Source organism: Raphanus sativus, unplaced genomic scaffold (genome assembly GCF_000801105.2).
Source record: "Raphanus sativus cultivar WK10039 unplaced genomic scaffold, ASM80110v3 Scaffold0484, whole genome shotgun sequence".
Taxonomy (NCBI): domain Eukaryota; kingdom Viridiplantae; phylum Streptophyta; class Magnoliopsida; order Brassicales; family Brassicaceae; genus Raphanus; species Raphanus sativus.
This window is the reverse complement of record NW_026615802.1, coordinates 18,618-34,140: the sequence shown is the minus strand read 5'-3', so window position 1 is coordinate 34,140 and position 15,523 is coordinate 18,618. Positions and strand designations below refer to the sequence as shown.

At 35.1% G+C, this 15,523-nt stretch overlaps 1 protein-coding gene and 1 long non-coding RNA gene across 2 annotated transcripts; one reads left to right on the top strand and one right to left on the bottom strand.

The window, feature by feature from the left end:
- Window positions 1-671: 671 nt before the first annotated feature.
- Window positions 672-2,707, bottom strand: LOC130502289 (uncharacterized). The gene is made up of 5 exons (XM_056997060.1): window positions 2,614-2,707; window positions 1,957-2,539; window positions 1,373-1,849; window positions 1,195-1,286; window positions 672-1,090 (listed from the first exon to the last, which is right to left on the bottom strand). The coding sequence occupies exons 1-5, from the start codon at window positions 2,705-2,707 to the stop codon at window positions 672-674; spliced, it is 1,665 nt and encodes a 554-aa protein (XP_056853040.1).
- Window positions 2,708-5,155: 2,448 nt separating this feature from the next.
- Window positions 5,156-10,212, top strand: LOC130502288 (uncharacterized). The gene is made up of 3 exons (XR_008940201.1): window positions 5,156-5,810; window positions 9,735-9,894; window positions 10,121-10,212. It is a non-coding gene; the product is annotated as an uncharacterized LOC130502288 (long non-coding RNA).
- The last annotated feature ends 5,311 nt before the right edge of the window (window positions 10,213-15,523 follow it).

The window sequence follows — 15,523 nt, the reverse complement described above, 5'->3', positions numbered from 1 at the left end:
AGTTTGGGGCTAATCCCACAAACCTATTTAAACCCTAGATCTAACAAGTAGACTACTCAGACATAGCTAAGCAATTCATGACAATGGATAGATGAAAGAATTGCATAGATAGAAATAAGTAGAAATACAAAAGGAGATGAGAAATCTCTCCAATCTCTCAAAACAAATAAAACTCTAGTCTCTCTCTCACACTCTCTGCTTTGTTTCTCTGAGTTGTCAAAAGCTTCCTTCTTTCGAAGTTGCCGTCAAAAACACTTAGCAGTAATATTTAAGCATTTCCATTAGGTTAAAAACTCGTCAGGGGCAATCTCGTAATTTGGTGAAGTCTTGGTGAAGTAGTCGGCTAAACCATTTCGTCCTCGATATCGATCGACAACACTGGACGTGTATCGATCGATTATAATCTTCTAGTACGCGGATCTTCTCAGCTACGTCGATCGACAACTCTGGATGAGTATCGATCGATTATAATTTCAATGTTGACTTCCGACTTGGTCTTGAATGGTCGACTCGGGTATATCATCTCACGTACTCCAAAATGCTCCAAAAACGTCAATTTCTCACAAAATGCTCTTGAACCTGAAAACATACCTAAAAGGCTAGAAAACAGATTAAATATATAATAAAATACTAGTATTCCATGGTTAAAAATGGGTAAAATCCATGGTATATCACATACCGCCTGATAAAAGCAAAGAAGCAATTCCACTTGATGCAACATTAAGAACAATATCTCCTCTACTTCTGATTGCTGCGGAAAGTAATTTCCATAGGAAAGTTTTACCGGTACCACCAAAGCCATAAACAAAAAATTCACCCCCTGTTTTCTTTGTCACAGCATCAAGTATTTCATCAAAAAAATTCCTCTGTTCAGCTGTCATCTTGGGAATATCAATACGAAGAGTTTCTAACAATGCTTCGTGGGGGTAACTGCACTCGTCGACTATAAAGACGTTGGAATCATTGGTGTCTGTTTCTGAAGGTTGTGGCATAGAAGTGAATCTAGCAAGAGAAGTCCCTAAACGCTTCAACTGTCTATCAACCTCTTGTAGTACAAACTTCCTTTTCTCCTCATCACTTAAAGAAAGTTCTACAAAAAACGCAAATAAATCACTATTAAATATTTTCAATGCTTCATCGTTTGCAATATTTTACTACATTGAATAACAATTTCAAAAAAATAGTCAATCTTACCTGGCCTGTTTAGAATTTTCCTACGATTATACTCAATATCCTCGGACAAATATTGCCAAGTTTGTTCCCATTCTGTCTCTGGCATAACTAAACTATTGTTGATGAGAATTTTGGCAAACAAATTTCGCAAATAAGTTGTTGAACCAGCATAATTCTCCTAATCAGATCGTCAATATACTCCTGATCATCATCTAACAATCCACGAGCAAAACATTCTTCTTTGTATCCAGGATATAGAACGCCTTCATAAGTTTTAATGTCCTCGTAACTGGTAGGGCCTTTCACAACGTTTAACAACACTCGCAGATAGTAGGAATCTTTTTGGTTACGTGGAGCATAGTTTATCCTGCCAATGCTAAATCCCCTCTTTCGTCTTTTGAATTTCTTCTCCTTTTTGTTGTACGTATAGTAGTTGGGAATTTGGACGTAAGTTAATGTTCGCGCAAACGAATCTATCTTATTCAGCTCGAACCATGCCAAGAATATGGTATTCTCGATTAGCTTACGACTGACAACAACTTCCATCTTATCTTTTCCCTTGAAAATGATATGCTGTTTACTTGGAAGATGGAAATTGAGCTTCTCAACAGCTGTTGACCGAAAATGAAGAGGGAACTGGAAATTTCTCAAACCAGCTTCGCTCGCTGAAACATATCTACAAAACCATATATACATATATATATATATATATATATATATAAATCAAAAACTCCATTCTTAAAAATTGAGATATATGTTGCAATCAGAATCATCTGTCATTACCTGCAGTCGAAGAAATTTTTAATTTCGTTTTTCGGTTCCACACTCTTTTCGCTAAACTCATTCTGTACAACCGTATCAGCTGGTTCTACAGAAACTGTAACTCGGTCACTTCCTTTGTTAATATACTTAAATAAGTATTTAATCGAACCAGTTTGATTGCACCACTCTACGTTGATGTGAGCCTTGTAGCGAACAGATAGTTGCTTGTTATATGGAATGACCCATCGATTATCAGCTTTGAAACCATTCTTCAGTTCAATACTTTCAGATGTGTTACGCCTTCTATAAACCGGAAACCCTTCTTTGTTAACAGTAGTCTTCAAAACAAATGATTTGGGATACGGCTTTGAGCAAATACCATTTTCCATGCATGGTGAATTCATATTAGCAGTCCCACATGGACCATGAATCATCATGTCTTTAATGATCTCGTATAGCTCAGGTACATCAGTTTTGCTCGGAATCTCAGCAGAAATAATTTTGTCAATGTCGTCTGTAATTGGAAGTTTGGAATCAGGATGCAAAAATAAAACGATGTGGGAGTGCGGTAGACCACGTTTCTGAAACTCAATGGTGTTCATTGCTGAAACAAAACAAAAATAAATCTTAGTAGCAATAACAAAACAAATATTTTTTTAAACAATTGATCAAATTTACCTGAAACAGTCTTTCCAAGTAGGTGTTTCTTAGTTAAGTCATCCATAAATGATTCAAGTTTGATCTTGAAAATCCTAGCAAGAATTTCTGGCATGTCATTTGGACTTAGTGATGAACAGATCTGGGAATCCAAAATGTTTACAAATGGTCATAGCATCCAAATACATATTCTTCATATATCTAGGACCACCTGTGAAAGAAGCTGGCAGGAACCATTATTTCCCCTGATCACTCATATCAGTCTTTCCAGCCCTCTCAGATTCTTTAATAGAGTCATAACTATCAGATCGGAGTGTAGACTGATTACACTTTAGATAATGAAGACGATTGGACTCTATAGTTATGTTGGTATCAACCATGAACTTCTGGAAAAGACGTTTGGAATGTAAAAGACATCGAGATTCGTTCTTGCGTTCCATAAGGCGAAATGCAATGAATTGCCTTATACTTATAGTACTCTTCTGGTGTTTCTTAGTGTCTTCAGTGACACCTTTCTGTATACCAAGCCTGAAACCATCTTCTCCATATGGAAATATTATAGGATACTGAAGTGCAAGATATGAAACATGTATCTCATTAATCTTCATAAGTCGCCCAGAATGCTTCTGAAGCACAAAATCCCTTTTATCCATATCAAGATTGAAATCTCCAGGAATTAGTGCAGCCACTTCAGATGCTGTGGGTGTATTGTATGTCCTTCCATCTTTAAGACGACTACTAACAATTCTCATATGAAAAGCCTGATCTGGGTTCATATTAAAACGATCTCTTGCTGATCTAAACTGCTTCACATAAGGATTCACTTCATTTAACATCTTCATCAAAACTTCAATGATCTTTTTCTTGAGTCCATCATTTCTCTTCACTTTAAAACGGTGCCTACTTTTGCTGAAATATATGCAAAAAGTTGTTAGACATTGAATTTCATTTAATAAAGTATTGAATTCCACATAAAAGACAACAGCTATATTGACGAACAATACAAAATCTTAGGTTTTATAACATTTTTTTTAAGTTTGCCAAATAAAAAAACATAATTACCTCAGACAATTCTCTCTGTTTTCTTCTTCAGTTTCAGTGTCCACTATGTACACATGTCCGAATTTAGCTTGCTGACCATTTGGTGGTTGCAGAATGCCCATTAGATGGTAATTCTCTCTGTGCAGTTGCAACATATCCGGACCAACGCCTTTCTTAACACATCTATCCATTTTCCCACCTAGAGAAGTAAATGAGAAGACCATGTTAAAAGGTCTCATGTTTCTCTGAAAATGCTTGCTTTGTGCATCATCTCCTAATATCAGTCGTTTCAGTACTTCGGTTGGGTCTCTTAAAAGAGGCAACTGAACTTGACCTTGTCCGCAACATAGTGTGAAGATAGGATTATTTGTATTCTTACGTCTGTTCAACCTTTCACCATACCACATAATAGCATTACAATAACCACATGTGTATTCTGGATCACCTTCATCTAGGTAAGCTGTTAAAAACAAAGAAAACACACCCCAATTATACAAATAAACTTAACTTTTATTAGTTTACAAAATTTGTGTTGTGCTTACATATCCTTTATGTTTCGAAGTGGATTTCGAAGATTTCGTACGGCAACCATAATGTATACCAGTAGTAGGATTATTTTCATCATCAGCAGCCAAATCAAAGTCTGATAGTTCATTTTAGGAATCTGAACTATCCTGTGAACTACAGTCAAAGTCCATTTCATCATCGATTTCTTCAAGTATACATGTCACGACAACACAATCAAATATTAGAACCCCATGCCTTGTCGAGATAGCATTTAAACATTATTAAACATTGAGTATCATCATACCTTGATCATCTACATTGTAATCCTCATTTTCTGTGTCATCATCACCACTGCTTTTATCCTCATATATTCGTTTAGAAGAGGCGGATGGGGTAGTTTCTTTGTCATTCTCCAAGGCATGTGATATGTTTGTAATGTCTTTTAAAACATTCTTTGAAGTTTTTCTTGCTTTCTTTGCTATTCCCTTTTTTTCTGTGACTTTGTTATCTGTTTCTGTGATACTCCTAGATTGTTTGTCTGAACTCCAGAGTTGTTGACCTTTTTAGCATCTGTGCAAAAACAAATATTGAAATTATAGTCACTTGATCATATATGGACTGATAAAAGCAATAATAATCAAAGAAACTTACTTGATAGTCTTGTCAAACAACTCCTTGGTTCTGGAGATTTGAACAAATCATTTGACAATACGTCCAGATCTGGATGTTTTATATATTGATATATCAGAAATTACGATTAACTGCATCGTTTTAGCGTCTATAAATGTTTCCTCTTAAAAAAAAATTACCTAGACTGCACTTTCATCTGTTTGTAGTGCTTATAGGTGTGTATGACGTATCTTGTACTGAAGAAACGATAGAGTTCTTAAATACATCCTTACTGACACCACGCTTAATCTCTTATAGACTATTGTTAGAGGAACCAACTGATGCGTGGCGACAGGCTTAGAGGATGTTTTTCTTACATTGCGTTCGAGGGGAGAAAACTCGGATACATTGCTTTCGGTATGATCCTTTCTTTTTCTTCTCATTTTCCTTTGACAGCTTAAACAGTTATCTCTGTTGATAGTGGCTCACGAAAGTTTGAAGATGATGTTTAGTTATGTTATTTTAGAAGGGTTCTACGATTGCCAATGTCTTCTATGAAAAATGAAGTAAACCGTATCCCCATCAATTTAGGTGTTTAGTTATGATCGTAAATTATTTAGTAAATGAATATACTATCATAAATGTTGTATGATATTTTCAGCAAACATCGAATTTTGGGCGGTAAGCTTGTTTAAAATTTTAAAGACTCTTAAATCTGAAATAATTCATCAAAATTTTTGAATTGATATTTGCTTGATTAAGTCTCTCCAGAATTTACTATGTATTCTCACCGTATTTTTAAGATCATGAAAGGTTATAGATTGAATAGTTGATTTTAGGTGGTACAACTCTTATAAGATGTGTTGTTCATACGATATATTGCTATTCAATCCAATTTCGTGTGCATTAAGTTAGGTTATATAAACTAATGTTTCATACGTTTGCATCTTATTCATGCATCATTGTCTTGGATGGTATCTCTTCCAAGCTTTGTACTTCTTCACGAAACGATGGAGTCACACCATCTCTGCAAAGCTCTGCAAAATTTAAGAACTACAAAGGTATGTTCTAAACCTCTTTTAGAACACTTGTACCGTATATGCTTCTTAGTGTTGTTTTGAAGAAATTGCTTTATTAAAACCAATTCATAGATTTAATAACTCATAACAGAGTAAATAAAAAAAACAAATGATAGATTTATTAATGCATTACAGAAAAGCAAAAGTAGAACAGAACAATATAATAAAACAGCCAAATAAAAAACCATTAAAAAATCAACACCAAATATTAAAACAAAATATTAAAAATTGAAAAAAACAGAAAAAATTAAACCATGATTCTTCTCCAAATTCAGCCACTTATATCATTTTCCGCTTCGAATTGATATTTGCTTTTCTCATCACCAGTTTCTCTGCATTGTTTATTCCCCAAACTGGTCGAAGTCTGATGGAGAGACTTAATTTTCTTCATAATAATATCATCAAGGTTCCAAACTTTCATTGCCTTGTACTCAGCAAGATGAGAACTGGTGTTCTCACGATACAAATACCAAATCCATAAGTTTTACCAACAATATCCACAAGATGAGGTGGTAAACTTTCTTGATGGTTGATTGGAGCCTAAATATTGCAACAAATATTATTAAAAGAAAACAACTAATCATTAAAGTGTTAATACAAAAAAATTTATACACTACGAATAACTTACCTGATTTGGTGCCGGGTCCAAGACTTCTGCTGCAGACGATTTCACAATGAACGTAGTGGCAGAGTCATCCAGATTCAATTCGGACTCACCGATTAGATATTGCACAAGCAAAGTCAACTTGTATCTATAAAGAAATAAAAAAGCCACCACATTTCATATATGTACATCGAGTCTGCTCTATATAAAAATAACTCTTATAAGTTAATTGATAGGAAATGCACTGACCTAGCTAAGACCTTCTCAACATTACACTGACAAATTTTACACCACCAGTTCTTTAAATTCAGTTCATCAAGAGCATCATGTGGTTTGAACACCTGATTGTTGCATACCACACAAGCAAAATAATACTAACCACTCATGGTATCAATAGCATAGACGTGACAGATAACTCTACACTTTTCACCCTACAAAAACATATAAAAACATTTTTAATAAGGAGAGAAACAAACGACGCTTGCATTTGTTTTGTTTGTGTGTAATCCAACCCACCTTAGATAATCGTTTCATTCCTTGAATGGTAGTGAAGGGATATTGAGACCACCTCATCAGCTTGTTATGCATCTGAACATCTTCACTCTTTGGTTGAATGGTCTGAAGTTCGTTAGGTTCACCATGAAACCTAAATGATTTAAATAAAAATGTCATCATTAGGAAACACATCATCGATAGGGAAATTGTGGTTAAAAGGAATCGAATTTACATTTGTTTCAGTGCTTCAGTTTCTTTGATATCTGGGTTTGTATAAACCAATTAAGAATCAAAAGCATTGGAGACTAATAGTTCCCCTGCAAACAACATAAACGTAAATATACTCTAAACAAACTAACCGAAAAACAATGATTATACAATGGCAGTACCGTTGTAGTTGCAGACTTTAGCAAAGCGTATTAGAAAAACATCTCCTTCCTTTAGCTTGCTGTCTTCTTCGATCAGCATTTGAGCCAATCGTCCCATAATGCAACAATGCAGGCGTAGGTTTCTGTGAAGCCATTGAAGTAAATAACCACGAAACATACGCATAATGTTACCATAAAAACTAAAAAACAAAAACATCAGAAACAGTTTCAAACGAACTCACTTGATATCCCTCAAAGTAAACTTCAGTTTGGTCATTTCTTTTCTTGCGCATTGAACCAAGTACGGACCTCCAAGATCCAAGACTTGACCAAGAATATATGTTTGAAAAAACTAAAAAGTTAATATAAATTCAAATCTTTTAATGCATTACTTCCATGACTTTTAGAAATGGGTTACCTATAAGAAAGCACTTGTCCTATGAACCATTTAACACGTTGCCAAAATCGGGGAGACTGAGGAACATATCATATGATTGAACATTTGATTCGTATATCTTAGTTTCACTAACAAACACCATCTTGTAAACATGATTGGTGGTCCTGTAGATACCACAAGCTTTTCTCAATTGGAAGTTAGTAATAACTTTCCAAACTCCAACAGTCAATTGCCTATCAAACTGTGGCATCAATTCTTGATTGCATGTTGCATGGATTTTTACATCCTTAAAAATATAACTAAATGATGAAATTCAATCAATACAAAATAATGTAATAGCATGTAATGAAAGTTTAGTATTATACTATGGATTAAGTTTCTGATAAGAATACTAAAACTTACATTTTGATCGGATAAAACCATCTCAATAGAAGCACCGTATTGGTGACTCAATGTAATCCACTTATGAAGCACTTTGACATCAACTCTCCATACATTTTTGAAAGGATGAATCTCGCTCAAATAGACGGTATTGATCATGGAAGCCATAAGAAAAACAACCTTTATTATATTAGTTTGAGAGGATGTCCCGTTTATGTGAACCATAAACTGTATTTATATTAGGAAGGGAGAAGTTTGATCTATAGTACGGATATCTAGGGTTAAATATTGAGAATATAAGATGTGATTTTCTTGTTGGATGAACAAAGAAAAAGATTTTAAACTCAGTTCCATGAATAAGGAATCTATGATACGATTTTCTATATGGATGGGATTTTTTTGTTAACTCCATAATTTTTGGAAATGTAGTTAATACTAAACTTGTAATCCAAGTATATTCTTTACAATAGATTTTGCCAAAAAGAATTAATTTAAGAGACTGAATAAAATAGTTAGTTTTTTAAATAATATTTGTTTTAAATTTTTATAAACGTAAATTACATTATAAATTCGAGAAGGTATATTCTTTTGGGTCTGATTTTTAATAACTTACTATTTTGCAAAATAATTTTAAAATAGTTGCTAAATGTTACAACTGTACATATTGTTTTTGTCATGAAACCCACAATTAACTAACCTTCCACGACCCTTAAAGTAGTACTCATTTTCAATGAACAAAAACAGCAACTTAGATTACATATCGTACAATAACTGAAAATACAAAATTAGAACAATTGCATAGATAAACAGACACAACAATATAAACACTCAGACATCAAACTAGCTTGAAACAAAAGAGTAGCATAGACGATTACATAGTGCATGAACTGAAAAAACAAATTAAAACATATTGTATGGATAAACTTACACACAACAACCCTTCCATTTCTTATTCTTCACGAGTAGCAAAGGAAAACCATTGATAAACCCTTTTTGTAGTAGTAACACTAATAGCAAACTAAATTTATGTCATCCTCGGGATGGCACATTCTCCGTGGCCGAATGTTAACCATCTCCGCATAATCATCATGAGTGTAATTACACGGAATTGAACTTAGGGAGTTCTTGATTCTTTCCCAGCTTTGATTGGACCTCGATGGTTTTTCCAGCCATCGAAGTTTATCCATATACTTTCTCCCCTTCCATAAGTGACCACGAACCATCATTAACAAACCCGTAAAGTAACGTACCTTCATCATTTTTACCAATGGAAGCTTGTCGTAAATGATATAGTCCTGCATGTTGGTCTTCCATTATGAAGTACTTAAGTATCCCCTCGATATAGTGGGCAACCGGGTTGTCATTCTCCAAACACTTTTCCTTCAACTCAGTGTACTCGAATAGCATTTCCTTTGGTTTGGCAGCAAAATATCGTAGGTTGAGATTTTTGAAGTAGTTGGTCGGATCGGCATCTGAATAATCGTCGAAATCAGAGTCGATGTCGATGATGTAACCATTATTAACCGAAGAATCTGACCCCATCTCTGATAGTTTATCTTTCTTAGATGTGAGATTTAAAATATTTCTCTTTGTGTTTGTGAAAGTGGATCAAAAAGAAATTCAAGAGGTTTTAGAAATGTTTCTCTCTGTTTTTTTTTCAGGAAGGGAATCCGAGTAGATTCAGAAAGATGGAGGAATTGCAATATGAGAATAGGGAGTGATTAAATAAAGGTGGTTGAGATTGTTGATGTGACCAAGTTGATGGAATTCACACACTTTCTAAAAAACTGTCGAGCATGGTTAAGTCTTGTCAATGCCAAGGTAAAAAGTGAAAGTTTTATTGCATGTCTCTTGATATTACCAAAGGTCAGTGAAACTGAAAGTATGTTCAGAGAATGAAACGTTCAAGGGCTGGATTGTACATAGAGATATTCAAATCCTTTTTTCAAACTATTGTTCTCATTCTGACACTTAACTATCACATACATATTGTATTAGTATATATTTAATTTCGTGAAACTAATATAAAGTTTTTAAATTGTATCAGATTATGGAAATGTGTGGATATAGGTCTCACAAGGAAATGTGAGATCTAAAGTAGGAATGTGTCTACTCGTTATTAACAGTAAGTTCTTCTAATTCGAAGACATTTTTCATAGTTAGGTAATGATCTAATGTGAAAAATCCAAACTGTAAAGTAAAAACCGTAGATTTATTAATGCATAAGAATTCAAAGAAGAAAAAAAATTAAAAACACCAGCATAATTAAAAAAAACAACAAACAACTTATTCCACTCTTCTTTAGTTTTATCCAGCTTGATTGTGTCCTTGCACAACTTCTTACAGGCCAAGGTCACATCAGGTAGATCAACTCAGACATATTCATGAGAGACAAAATCATGATGGTTTGAATAAAACTTAGTATGAAATAAGGAACACAAAGAGTAATGAGTAAGGTAAAAGGGAGTTCAAGATCTTATGCATGAACTTTATCATGATGGTCTAGATCATTAGAGAACGTTAAAGGATAAAGGATAACGTTTTCAAAGGTTAAAGCTTGCTGTGATGGTCTAGATCATTAGAGAACGTTTTCAACGTTAAACTTTGTCATGATGGTCTAGATCATTAGAGAACGTTTTCAACCGAATCGATAATGCTTGCTAGAATTACCATCGATCAATACAACCATCGTTGTAGCGATCGATTGTTTGAAAGGTGTATCGATCGATTAGACGAAAGTCGTGTCGATCGACTCTTTTCCGAGATCAACAAACGACAGTTGAGATCCGGGATCTAGTCAAAGGAGACCCTACTGGTCGTACTAATTGTTTGAGTTCAAAGGACTAAAGCCCTATTGTCACCTTCAAGCTGCATTTTTGATTCAATGGAGCACACGATTTTGCATTTTTGCGCCTGAAAAAGTTTTAAAAACACATAATTTTACATTTTATAACTTTATTATATGATACACAAAGTTTTAAAAGGGGAAACAATATTATAAGATATGAGAAAATTTTCAAAATAACCTCAACAGCCACCAAAATCTCGGAAATTGAACAGACTCGAAAGCGCGGATATTATTTTTCACTTTTATGAAATATATTATTTGTTTGTAATTATTGAATGTATTTATCTTAGTAAAACTTTCTTTATAATAAATTCGACACATAGAATGTCTCTCGTAAACTATATGTTTCTCTGGCTTTGTTTTATTTTCTCTCCAATCAACATATTTATTTGGCTTGTTGTTAAAATAAATGATTTTAAAACACAATATTACAATAATTTTACATTGATATTTTGTTTAAACAATGTGACATATTTCTATATTAATTAAATATTTACATTGTAATTTAAATTTGTATACAAATCAACATATTTGTGTAGTTTTTTGTTAAAAGAAATGATTTTGAATCCAAATGTACAGTTCTTTTATATTGATTTTTTCAGTTCATATAAATGTTTTAAGTATATTTATTTCAACTTTGGCCCCTGAAATATATTTTTATACATCAATATTTATTTTTCATAATTAGTGTTATATATTTTAGATGTATCATAATATAACTAACGATATTCAAAAGATCTGGACCGAATCAGGTTATTTAGCTATTTTTGTTACAAATATCCAAATCCGTTTTAGATATATTGGTTATTTAGATATTTTTAGGATCCTATACATCAGAACCGAATTCATCAAAATCCAGAATGACCCAACTCAAAATCCACACATAAGTTTATAATATTCAAGCGGGACTTGGTTTCAAAACAAAAAAAAATGATACCCAAAAGGAACAACATGTACCTAAATGGACATATAATGTTCATGTCTAACTGATTTTATAAATTACAAAAAAAAAAAAAATTCTATGTGGTTGGCTAAATTAAGTGAAATAGAAATAGTTTTTTTATACATCGATATTTATTTTTCATAATTAGTGTTATATATTTTAGATGTATCATAATATAACTAACGATATTCAAAAGATTTGGACCGAATCAGATTATATGGCTATTTTGTTACAAATATCCGAACCCGTTTTAGATAAATTGATTATTTAGATAATTTTAGGTTCTTATACATCATAACTGAATTCATCCGGATTCAGAATGACCGAACTCAAAATCCACACATCAATTTATATAAAATAGAGTTACTTCACTCCAGAGCTTGCCACTTAGAATTACACGTCAAAAAGTCGTTTCTCTAGAGGCCGACACGTGGCCACTTAAACAAAACGCACAGCATCACTTAAAGATGCGGTAAGATGGGCTTTGTTAACGGATTTTAGACTCTAGGTGAAGAGTATTTTTGCGGCCCAGGTAAAAACAAATAGGCCCGTCTAAATCTGGCCCTTTAGACCCTCCATCTTCTTCACGAAGAAGGGTTCTTCTTCTCCTCAAAGATTTGATAAGTTCCAGCAACAATGGTGTTACTGAATATGATACAGTAAAATCGTGATGATAGATCGAGATGATAGAAACTTGTAATCCAAGGTTTATTCAACAAAGGATCACTCCCTTAAGCCAAGAGTATACTCACAGAAACAACTCAAAAGCTTAACGAGAAAGTATGTAAATCCAGAAAAGGTTTCAGAGAGATTACAAATGTATTTTTCTGATCGAAAAACTAAAAATGATCTTCATATTCTTTTATTAGCTTCCTCGTGTAACTTCTCTTAACGATTCTGTTACGCTCTTCTTCAATAGTCGACACGCGTCTACTTCCGTTAACGTCTAACAATCTTCCCGTCAACTTGTAACAACCCCTTCATTAACTGACACGTGCCTCCTACGACTTTCCTATAGCAAATCCTCCCTGTTCGAAGAACCTTGACCACAATGTTCAAAGTCAGGGAACCTCCTCTGTAACTCGTAGTAAAACTCCCAAGTAGCCTCTTCTTCGCCCTGGTTCACCCATTTAACCAATACTTGAGTTGCAGGTCTGCCCTGGCGCTTCACCATCTTTCTTTCAAGGATCTTCTCCGGTTGCTTGATCAACACGTCAGATAAAACAGTCGGTAACTGAGTAGCCGTAGGAACGTTGCCCACAAGTACCTTGAGCTGAGAGACGTGAAAAACAGGATGGATCAAAGACGAAGCTGGTAACTTCAGTTTGTAGGCAACCTCACCACACCTGTCAATGATTTCATAAGGTCCAAAGAACTTCGGAGAGAGCTTGTCATTAGATCTCATCACTGTTGACTGTTGTCTATACGGCTGAAGCTTCACATACACATAATCTCCAATCTCGAATGTGCGTTCTGTTCGATGTAAATCTTCATTCTGACGCATACGGTGTTGAGCTCGTAACAGATGAAATTGTAACATCAAGATCATGTCCTCTCGTTCCTGCATAGATTTTGCCACCACTGCAACCTTAGATTCACCCGGTAAGTAAGGTAAATGCAGAGGGGGAGGATGACCATAGACAGCTTCAAACGGCGTGATCCTTGTAGCAGAGTGATAGGTTGTATTATACCAGAACTCGGCTAAAGGCAACCATTTACTCCACAGGTGTGGTCTCTCACTTGTCATACATCGTAAGTATGTCTCCAAACATTTGTTCACCACCTCAGTTTGGCCGTCGCTTTGAGGATGATAAGCTGACGAATAGTTGAGAGAAACGCCGTGGAGAGTAAACAATTCTTTCCAAAACTCACTGAGAAAGATAGTGTCTCGATCACTGACTATTGTCTGAGGAAACCCATGCAAGCGAAAAATGTTATCCAGGAAGGCTTGTGCAACAAAAGCTGTCGTATAAGGATGCTTCAGCGCAATGAAATGGGCTGCCTTACTTAGTCTATCAACCACCACAAAGATCACCGAATATCCAAAGGACAGAGGAAAATCAGAGATAAAGTCCATCGATATATCTGTCCAAACTGCTGTGGGTATCGGTAGAGGTTGAATTAGGCCAGGAGAAGCTACTGTCCCATGTTTACACTGTTGACACACATGACAACGTCGTATGTAAGCTTGAATGTCTTTACTCATTCCCTTCCAATAGAACAAGCTTTTAACGCGTTGATGTGTGGCATCTCTTCCCGAATGACCACTGCTTCCTGATCCATGAAGCCATTCCAAAATCTTGTTCTTTAATGCAGGAATAGAAGGAATCACCAGTTTACTTTTCCTCCTTAAGGTCTGTTGCATCCAAGAGAAATGCTTATGTGACTCTGGTTTCGACTGCAACTCTTCTATGATCTTCTTAGTGATCGGATCCTGATCATAACTCTCTTTAATCAGTTTTCGCAAATCACAATCCTCCACAGACAGAGCCATACACAACACTTCAGAACCTTCAACTCTTGATAAAGCATCTGCAGCGATGTTATCTTTACCTTGCCGATACAGAATCTCGTAATCAAACTCTAACAACTTTGGCAGCCATTGTTGTTGGATAGGAGTATTCAATCTCTGTTCCAAGAGATACTTCAAGCTTCTCTGATCAGTACGGATGATAAAGTGAGCAGGTAAGAGGTAATGTCGCCACTTTTGAACTGCGAAAACAACCGCCAAAAGCTCCTTCTCATAGATTGATAAATGTAACTGCTTCCCTTTAAGATGGCGACTGATATAGGCCAAGGGGTGACCATCTTGCATTAGCACTGCACCAATACCACTCCCACAAGCATCTGTTTCGACTACAAATTGTTTATCAAAGTTTGGTAAAGCCAATACAGGTGCTTCACATAAAGCTCGCTTTAACTCATCAAAAGCCTTCTGCGCTTCTTCAGACCAACAAAAAGAGTCCTTCTTAGTCAATGCTGTAAGTGGCCTAGCAATACCTCCAAAACTCTTTACAAAATGCCTGTAATATCCAGCAAGACCAAGAAATCCTCGTAACTGCTTCAGGTTTGCTGGAATAGGCCACTCTTTCACCGCTTTGACCTTATTAGGATCAGTAGAAATTCCCTTTGCTTCTATGAAGTGACCCAAATACTCCACTCTCTCCGTTGCAAACTCACATTTTCTTCTTTTGGCATACAGATTGTGTTGCCTCATCAACGCAAAAACAGCATCCAAGTGTTGTAAATGATCCTCCATATTGTTACTATAGATGAGTATGTCATCAAAGAAGATGAGCACAAACTTCCTGAGATAATCCTTGAACACCGAGTTCATCAAATTTTGAAATGTTGCAGGGGTATTGGTTAACCCAAATGGCATTACCAGATATTCATAGTGGCCACTATGAGTTTTGAAAGCTGTTTTATGAACATCATTCGGCTCCATTCTCACTTGATGATAACCAGCTCTCAAATCTATCTTTGAATAAATCTTTGAACCACCCAACTCATCCATAAGGTCTTCAATCAACGGAATGGGGAATCTATCTTTGATTGTCAGACCATTAAGGTTCCTGTAATCAACACAGAGTCTCCAAGAACCATCCTTTTTTTTTCACCAGAACCACAGGAGATGCATATGAACTTGAACTCGATTG

What these genes read in the sequence shown, in the direction of transcription:
- LOC130502289 (XM_056997060.1), bottom strand. Translation starts at nt 2,707, where the DNA reads ATGCCAGAAATTCTTGCTAGGATTTTCAAGATCAAACTTGAATCATTT. An exon ending in ACTTGGAAAGACTGTTTCAG is followed by an intron (nt 2,540 to 2,613) that starts GTAAATTTGATC and finishes GTTTTGTTTCAG; the next exon opens with CAATGAACACCATTGAGTTT. An exon ending in TTGTTAGATGATGATCAGGA is followed by an intron (nt 1,287 to 1,372) that starts GTATATTGACGA and finishes CATCAACAATAG; the next exon opens with TTTAGTTATGCCAGAGACAG.